This window comes from Peromyscus maniculatus, chromosome 21 (assembly GCF_049852395.1).
Source record: "Peromyscus maniculatus bairdii isolate BWxNUB_F1_BW_parent chromosome 21, HU_Pman_BW_mat_3.1, whole genome shotgun sequence".
Classification (NCBI taxonomy): Eukaryota; Metazoa; Chordata; class Mammalia; order Rodentia; family Cricetidae; genus Peromyscus; species Peromyscus maniculatus.
In genome coordinates this window covers 30,633,049-30,642,932 of record NC_134872.1, presented here as the reverse complement: position 1 = coordinate 30,642,932, position 9,884 = coordinate 30,633,049, and the positions used below count along the sequence as shown (strand labels likewise).

The 9,884-nt window shown below is 41.1% G+C and overlaps 1 protein-coding gene across 1 annotated transcript; it reads left to right on the top strand.

Annotated features, from left to right (window-relative positions):
• The first annotated feature begins 7,433 nt into the window (after positions 1–7,433).
• LOC102920822 (putative sperm motility kinase W) lies at positions 7,434–8,963 on the top strand. The gene has a single exon (XM_042270079.2). The coding sequence runs from the start codon at positions 7,434–7,436 to the stop codon at positions 8,961–8,963; it is 1,530 nt and encodes a 509-aa protein (XP_042126013.2).
• Positions 8,964–9,884: the final 921 nt, after the last annotated feature.

Genomic DNA, 9,884 nt, shown 5'->3' with positions numbered 1-9,884 from the left:
TTTTTTCCATTTCTTACTCTGTTTATCTTCTTGGACACAGGGACAGAGTGGGAAAGCAATGAAAAAGGTACCATGATAGAGGGAGATATCATGGCAATAGTGAGAAATCCAGTGCTAGGGAAGTTGCCAGGAATCCCCAAGGATGACCCCAGCTTGGACTACTAGAAATAGTTGAGAGGGTGCCTGAAGTAAACCAGCATGCCTCAGTGATCAGACTGGTGAATACCCCAACTGTCTATCACAGAGCTCTTCTGCAATGACTGATGGAAGCAGATGCAGAGATAAAAGGTCAAACACCATGCAGAGCTCCAGAGGTCCAGTCAAAGATAGAGAGGAAGAATTTAATGAACAAGTGCATCAGGATCATGATGGGGAAACTTGCAGGGATGACCAAACCAAACTAATGGGAACTCATGAAATTTGTATCAATGGCTGTGGAATCTGCATGGGACTGGACTAGGCCCTACACATGACAAGACATTATTTAGCTTGATCTGCTTGTGAGGCCTCCTGGAGGTAGGATCATAATCCATCCATGGTGCATGAGTGGGCTTTCTGGAGCTCACTACCTATGATGGGACAACTCATGCAGCCTTGATGCAGGGGGAAGGGCTTGAACTTGCCTCTACTGGATGTGATGCTACTGGATGTGCCTCCCCATTTGAGGGCCTTACCTTTTGTAGGAAGAGTGGCGGGTAAGTATGGATGGGGAAGCTGGGTAGTTACTTAAGAAAAGAGCCGGTGGTCTTTGGTTGGAGTGTAAAATGAATGAAAATTTATCCTATTAAAAAAGATTTCTAAGTTAAAAAAATCAGAAGAATCCAAAGGAACCTTATTCCAAAAAAACCCAAAAAATACATATCATCCACTATGACTAAACAGCCTTCATTCTGAGATGTATGCTCATTCAAGACACATATATCAATAAAATTAACCACCATACAAACAAATTGAAAGATATAACCACATATTCTTAGCATTATGTGCAGAAAAGGTCTTTGACAAAATCCAACATCTCTTCATGATAAAAGTCCTGAAGAGCTTAGAGATACAGGGGCTTATCTAAATGGAATAAAGACAGGCTACAGCAAGTCGAAAAACAACATCAATAAATGGAAAGTTATTCATAGGAATTCTACTAAAATCAGTAGTAAGACTTGTTTTCCAATCTCTCTGTACCTCTTCAATATAGTACTTGAGGTCCTAGCTAGAGCAAGAAGACAACTTAAGGAGATAGAGGGAACATAATTGGAAAGGAAGGGGTCAAAGTAGCTTTATTTGCCAATGATATCATTGTATAAATAAGTTATCATAAAATTTCCACTCAGAAACTCATACAGCTGATACACTTTCAACAAAGAAGACACATACAAATTAACTTACAAAAATCAGTTGTCCTCGTATATAAAATTGAAAGCCAATTAAGAAAAAAAATCAGGCAACAATACCATTCACAAGAACCTGAAATAATATAAAATAAAACTAACTAAGAAATTGAAGGACATTATGATTGAAAAAAGAAGAAGATATCATTAGATGGAAAGATCTCCCATGTTCGCAGACCAGTAGGATTAATATAATTAAAATAGTCATCTTACCAAAAGCAATTTACAAACTCAATACAACCCTGACTAAAAGTTAAATTGAAAGGATAATTTTCAGTGTCATATGAAAAAACAAAAAGAAAAAGCTAGAATTGCTACATAAATTCTGTGTCATAAAACAACTGTAAGAGATACAACTATTTTTTTTTTATTTTTAGTTGTACTAGGGTTTTAGTCATAAAAACAGCATGGCATGAACCCCAAAAGACATGTGCTGGTCAATGTAATCAAATTGAAGACCAACACATAAAGCCACACACCTATCGCAACCAGATATTTGAGAGAGAAACAAGAAACACACACTGGAAATTAGACAACAGCTTCTTCTAATGTTACTGGTCAAACTGGATGATTGCAAGTCGAAAAATCCAAATAGATGCATATTGATCAGCCTCCACAAAACTCAACTTGAAATAGATCTCACCATAAAAACAGATACACAGGACTTGATAGAAGGAAAAATGGAGAATAGCCTTGGACTCATTGGCACAGGGAAACTATCTGAACAGAACACGGTTAGTACACATACTAAGATCAACAATTAATAAATTGACCTCATGAAACTGAGAAGCTTTTGCACAGCAAAGGACACTGTCCTTTAAAGTGTGTGCTACAGAAAAGGATAAGATTTTCACTAACTACACATCCAACAGAGGGATAAAATTCACAATATATAAAGAAATCAATAACTAGATATCAAAAAAATGGACACTCCATCTAAAAATGGGGTACAACCTAAACAGATTTTTCAAAGGAAGAAACTTAAATGAATGTGAAACACTTAAAGGAATGTTCTGCAGTCCTGCATGACTGATGGCAGTTCTGTAAGATGAATTGCTAAATGGTGTTATTAATAAAAAACCCTGAGCCAGATGTTTCAGTCATAACAGAGATCAAAGAAGCACAAAGGTGCCATTCCCATTCTGACTGCTAGCAAATCCTCAGCCACAGAGAGAGCTACTTCCTGTATATTCATGCCTACATCCCTTTCTGTGCTCTGCCACCTTACTTCCTCACTCCTCCTAGCTACATCACTTTCTCTTTCCACACAGCTCTATCACTTCCTGTCTGTCTGTACAGACCTCCAGACCTCTTTGGTTAACTAGCACTGGGATTAAAGGCATGAGCCACCACCCATGGCTCTGTTTCCAGTGTGGATTGACTCACAGAGATCCAGATGAATCTGCCTCCTGAATGTTAGGAATAAAGGCTTGTACTACCACTGCCTGACCTCTATATTTAATATATTGGCTAAATTTTTCCTCTGATCCCCAGATAAGCTTTATTGATTTGCACAAATAAAATATCACCACAGAGTTCTAGGCAGCCTGATCAACTCTTGTGACATCAGGGCACAGAGTTGTGCTTTGAGTCCATCAAACCCAACAATTACTCCATCTACAAGCTGCTGGAGCACATGGAGGAGCAGGTCTTGGAGAACCAGTTGTCAACCCTAAATAGTTCAGGTCCTAGGTGCACCTGCCAGACCCTAACTTGGGGATGATGTGCTGTGGCAGTACTGCTTGAGCTGCTGGGAGACACATCTGGTAATGATATGGGGTGGGGGCAGTGGCACTTCCAGTGGGCTACAAGCATAAAGGCAAGCCTGGCAAGCCTTGGGGAGGCCAACCTCAAGGAAAGAGAGGTGGGTGGCAGCCTGAAAATCACAGGAATGTTCCACCACCACTCCCTATCAGAAAGCCCTACCTAATCACAATCCACCATGACTCTGGGCAACAACAGGATATCTGAGATGAGTCCCAGTGGTGGTCCAGTATTTATGGACTAAAGAAAACCCTGAAATTGATAGGTGGTGGTGGCTCTGGGCATTAATCCCAGCATTCTAAGCAGAGGCAGGCAGATCTCTGTGGAGTTCAAGGCCAACTTGGTTTCCAATTGGAGTTCTAGGATAACCAGATAACCAGAGCTCTTATTCAGAGAAACCCTCTCTGAAAAAAAAAAAAGAAAGAAAACAAAAAAGAAAGAAAAAAAAAAGACAACAACAACAAACTTAGCCAATGACTAACTGCATTGAACATTTGCATGGAAAGTTCATTGGGCACAATAATATACTATATGAAACACTGAAGTATTCCAATGTCCTTAGGCCTGAGAGGGAAGCTGAAAAATTCACATCTCAAATTAAATCAGAAAGCAGAGAGAGCTAATGGAGAAGGCTAGGCTAGTTAATGTCCTTAATCTCAAGAACAATCCCAGTGATGGAGTTCTACCACTGTGATTGCTATTTTTGTTTGTCAGCTTGACTGCATGTAGAATAAACTACAACCCAAAAATGGAGGGCACAACTGTGAGAGATGATTTTTTGCTTGATTTTTTGTGGATAAAGATCAGGGAAACACCTATCTTTAATGAGAATCTGTAGTTTTTCAGACACACACCTTTAATCCAGATCTTGAGGCAAGAAGACACACCTTTAATTTTGGCCACACCTTCTGCAGGTGGAGTATATAAGGACATGGAAGAAGGAGGCTTTTGCTCATTTCTTTCTTGCCCTTGCCTTGTTACCAAGCCCATTCCTTCAGTGGAAATTATTTCTACTTCTTTGGGATTCCAGCATATACTGAAGATCAGCCAAGAGATCCAGGCTTGTGGACCAAACCTCTTCTGAATTCAGGGACTTTCAGTTCACATTCACCCATTGCTGGATTAGCTGGACTGCAGCATGTAAGTAATTCCAATAAACTCCAGAAAGAGAGAGAGAGACAAAGAGACAGAGAGAGACAGAGAGACAGAGAGGTAGGGAGAGAGGGAGAGAGGAAGAGGGAGAGAGAGGAAGAGCGAGATTGAATCATTGCATGTTACCCTGTTGTTATTGACAACTCCATGGGTCTACCACCTTATGTTTCCTGAAATAGGCCAAAAACTGGTGCTCAAATGCCCAGATTGTTGTCACATTTCTCATGCAAACTACCACAGTGGTTTGTTAACCTTATCTCAGGCCTTTTGAGCACTTGATTTCCAGTAGCTAGTGCTGTTTGGAAAGTTGTAGAAGCCACAGAGGTGCAGCTTTCTAGGAGTAAGTCACTGGTGGATAGAGAACTTCTAATGTAATGTCAGGAGACACCTAAGAACACAGCTCTATAAGGAACAAGATGTTCCCAGACCCATAGATTCTACCTGTGTTGAAAACCATAGTGCAAATAAACCATTCCTCCCCGGTATTGAGTCTTAAGTGGGCCTTGATCATAGCCATGCTAAAAACAACAAGGTCTCTGTTATGGTATAGAAGCTGAGAATAAACGATCTGACAAGCCATGATTGGCTGGTTGCTTATGGTGAAATTGCAAAGAGGCAGTATGAAGAATACTAGATACTAGTCCCGAAGGGGCACTGCCTGCCACTGGGCCTTGTGCTTGTACATTGGAGTCACTGTTGGATGCCTTCACGGCAGGAAGAAGGGAACAATGGTCCTGATAGATTTGCAGTTCTCTAATCAACTGAACCACAATAGTGAGGGTGTTTCCTATTTTGTTGGTTTGCTTCCTGGGATTTATGTTTGCTGTTTGATATTTATATTTATAACGTTGGCTTTTGTTCTAGGGTTAATTTGTGCCTGTATTGTCCCACTGTTCATTAATTGTTATCCTATTTCATTTTTGAAAATTAAGTCTCTTATTTCCCTTTTGATTCTGTTTACTGTATATAAACATATGCCACACATACCCAATTTGATTATACCATGTGGTGATATATTGTATACCCTAATAAAATTGCTTGAAGATCAGAGAATAGAAAAAGCCATTTATTTAAAAATAGAGACAGGGCAGTGGTGACACATACCTTTATTCCTTGCACTCAGGAGGCAGAGATCTCTCTGGATCTCTGTGAGTGCAAAGCTACCCCGGAGTACATGAGATTGAGTCAGTCTAGGAGAGAAACAGAGCTAGGAAATAGTGGCACACACCTTTAATCCAGTACTTGGGAATCATACTCCTTTAATCCCAGAATTAGTGATTTCATACCTTTGCCTGGGAAGCACCTATGTCTTTAATTCCAGCAGTAGGAGTGAAGTGATAGCTGGGAAGAAAATAGAATGGAAGGCATGAGGAGACAGGAACTAAAGCTTTTCAGGCTGAGGAGTCTTAGAGTTCACACTTGGCAGTGGCTTATTCATTTGTCTCTGTGATGTTTCATCATTACCCCCAAATCTGCCTCGGGACTTTTGTTAAAAGTCCTACTAGATTTCGTACTACAAAACATTTCCATATGTGCCTGTACTTTTCCTTGATCATATTTCCCTGCATTATTTCAGTACCCCCACCACATCTTTGTAACTGATACTATGACTTTTACAAAGGCTCAGCTTCCTCTGTCCTCATGACCCAAAGGAGACAACATATATCCTATTTCTGTATGTGGACCTGCTTTGTCTCACATAAAACTACATCTAGTTATAGGTTTTTCCTTATAACACAACAGAACACTAGTCACGGTGCTGAGTGTGGATCCTTCTCCACAGTCTCCTTATTCACTATGATGTTTTCCAATTTGATTGTCACTAATTTAACTTTTTATGCTCCTGGAAGATGCAATTTTGATTGTGAATGAGGGGCTCTTTTGTGTGTTGCTGGGATGGATGTGGAGTATCAAAGACTCTCATTAATGATTTTCCAATCTGTATTCATCAAGGAAAGCTGTTTGTACTTTATTCATTGAGCTTATTTGGTTGTGGGCTCAGGGTAATACAAGCACTGAGATGAGTTTGAATACATTCCTTAGCTTTCTTTTTCCTGAGTCTTTTCGGTAACATTGGTGTTTGTCTTAATTAGGGTTTCTATTGCTGCCAAAATGAAATTCATGAACAAACCACAAACAAACAAACAAACACCACAGAAAAATTTTGGGGAAGGAAAAGTTTTATTCAGCTTATACTTCCAAGATTGTTGTTCATCTCCAATCAAAGCCAAGACATCAACTCAAACAGAGCAGGCTCTTGGAGGCAGGAGATAATTCAGAGGCCATGGAAGGATGCTGCTTCCATGATTGCTATGCCTGGCTTACTCAGCCTGCTTTTTATAGAACCCAAGAACCAGCCCAAGGATAGCACCACTCACAATGGGCAAGTGCCTCCCACATTGCTCACTACTTGAGAGAATGCCAGACTGCTGGATCTCATGGAATCATATCATCAACTGTGGTCCCTTCCTCTCTGATGAATCTAGTTTGTATCAGGTTTACCAGCAAATCCCCCAGCATAGTTTTCATTCATCTGCAAAGTTTTGATAGATTCAGGGAATCCAAGAAGCCTAGGCTCTACTTGGCTTGAAACCATTTTTGTTACCAGCCACACCTGTTGCTTATGACTCAAGTCTTTAAGTGTTTTCCTTTTATCTTATTTTAATAGTCACACATGTCTAGGAATTCCTTTTATACTTTCGAATGTTCTGTGGTCTAGGAGTTAAACATCCCTGAAAGATCCTCTGGATTGTAGTTTGGTTAGTACATATCCTCACTTTTCCCGAGCTCTAAGTTTGTATCTTAAATCTCTTGATCAGTTTGGGCCAGGATTTTTCATTTGATACACTCTTGAAAAATGACCAAGTCATTCTATCTCTGATCTCAGTTTCTTCCTTTGCATATATACATCAGCAATTCCATATTTGACCTTTACTATGATTCCTCATCTAGTGCTTGGAGGTTGTGTTCTTCTAGTATTTCTATGTCCTTGACCTGCATGATTAGATTATTTGGGATGTCCCACATCCCATGACAGAATTCATAGCACTAAACATCCATTCTAAAATTTAATCTATTTTTGTTTCAGGTATTGTTAGTCCCGGGAACAGCCAACAAGATACAGTGATTGAAATGGATTTGAACATCGTGGGCAGCCCCTTGGAAGAAAACATCCTTCAAAAGGATTTCAGGATCTTAACATCTCTAGGCTCTGGTGGATTTGGGGAGGTGAAGCTTGCCTGCCACCTTCCTACACATACACATGTGGCTGTCAAGGTCCTGGAGAAGACAAAGAATTCTCTGGCTGACATCAACACTGAAGTAGAGATACTTCAGTCTGTGGAACACAGAAACATAGTTCATTTCTTCCATGCTATTGACACAAGTTCAACCACTTTTGTTATAATGGAGTGTATTGCAGGAAAAGACCTGGAATACTTCCTCCGGGAGAGAGACTTTCTAACAGAGGATGAGGTCAGACCAATATTCCAACAGGTGGTTTCAGGAGTTCATTTTCTCCACCAAAAACGAATTGCCCATCGTGATATTAAATTGGAAAATATCCTTATTGACAGAGCTGGCCATGTCAAGCTCTGTGACTTTGGTATGGCCAGACAGCTGGCAGAGGGTCAGATGTTGGAGGAATTTCGTGGCACCTTGTTCTATTTGGCTCCAGAGATATTGGCACGGAAACCCTACGATGGCCTGGCAGGGGATATGTGGAGCTTGGGAGTCCTCCTATATGTACTGGTCACAGGACAATTTCCATATAAAGTACCCAAAGTGGAACATATGTACAGGGTCATCACCACCACAAAATATCCCATTCCCTATTACTTGTCAAAACCCTGTCTAATCATCATTGAACAATTACTTATGGTCCCCACCCAAAACAGGATAACAATAGGTCAGCTCCAGGAGAGACAATGGCTGGGCAACACTACAGAACACGCAGCCCCTGCAAATGAGGACATCCTTCCCAGGGTCGTGGAGACCATGTGCACCATGGGATATAACTGTGAAGACATTGTATCATTCTTAATACACAGGCAACCAAGTAATTTAATGGCAACATTCAATATCCTCAAATACAAACTGAGCTGTGGGGACAGCCATGAGCAGAATCAGAAGCCCTGGTTAAATGGCAGCCCTATAGGTGCTCCTCGCCTCCTTCTCCCCTTGAAGAGGAGAGCCAGTGAACCAGCCTTCCCACCAAGTACAGGAGAAGGGAAGAGACATTTACATGAGGTAGGTGTGGAAGGAAGAGGCAGGAGATGCCAGAGCTACAAAATGCTCAACAGTTACTCATGCCAGAAAATAAAGCCCCGTGCTGATAAAACTGTCCCAGAAGGATATGTCCTGATGGCTAACGTCATCAACAGTGCTACAAAACATATTGCAATCATCATGAAATCTGTGGACAGCCAGCCTGGTGAACTCTCCTCAGGTGAATCAGCCCCAGATGGAACACCCACCAGGTTTCTGAACATGGACTTCTCCAGAGAGGAACCATTCACTGGACACAACATGCCCAATAGCCAGCCCCAGGATAAATCTACATCCTTGGGATCCAAGCCACTAAGAGGCTGGAAGCTGATGAAGAAGAGAATTTCCCATGCACTGAGAGCACTGTTTTCCTGCTCCAAGCCCACTCCATTGTGATCCCTGAATCCCTCTGTAAGCTACAAAGAAATGAGAGGACTGTGCATTGAATAAGAGGCCCAGTTCTTTGGCCACCAAGATGTCTCCTCCATTGTATCTTGACTATGTTACTTAAATAAATATCCTTTTGTAAATCACAAATATACTATCTCAGAGGGTACCTGCCTGCTATATCTCCCCTACAGTCAAAGCCAGACACACACACACACACACACACACACACACACACACACACACACACACACACGAATGCATGAATACAACTTGGTGCCAGGGCCTGCTAAGTATACAACCATAACTTCTAAACCTTCCACAATGCTAACATTTAGGACCTCCCCAGTACCATATTCTTTTACAAACATAGCCCCAAATATGCATATAGGTCTGTGTACCAGGTCTTGCTAGGTATTCCCTCCCCTACTGCCTTAGCAAACCCCCTTACTTCTCACTCTTCTTTCTCTCACTTTCTCTAGATAAACACACACACACACACACACACAGAGCTAGATTACAAGACTCATTAGGCATGCCCTGCATTATAAACGTGTGCCATACATGCTTTAGTTCACAGTCCCTGGTAGGTGTAGTCTTTCAGATAATGAAAGCTCAACATATGCATACAAATCTACATATGATGTCCTGCTACATAACCCTTCTCCATCAAGTTTAGGCCCCTTTATATACACTCAATCAGTTATTACAACCTACTACATAAAGCCCTGCCTGCCTATCATAAACCCCGTATTCATACAAGGGAAGTGTCATGTTCTGATATATTTCTCTCAAATTATGCTCCACATACACATACATGGCTAGGTGTCGGGTGACAGTAGCCTATCTCTGATATCCAAAGAACTATTATGACATGGTAGGTTAGTTGCCAGGTCTTCCTGTGTATACCCTCTCAAACAGCTACAGCCC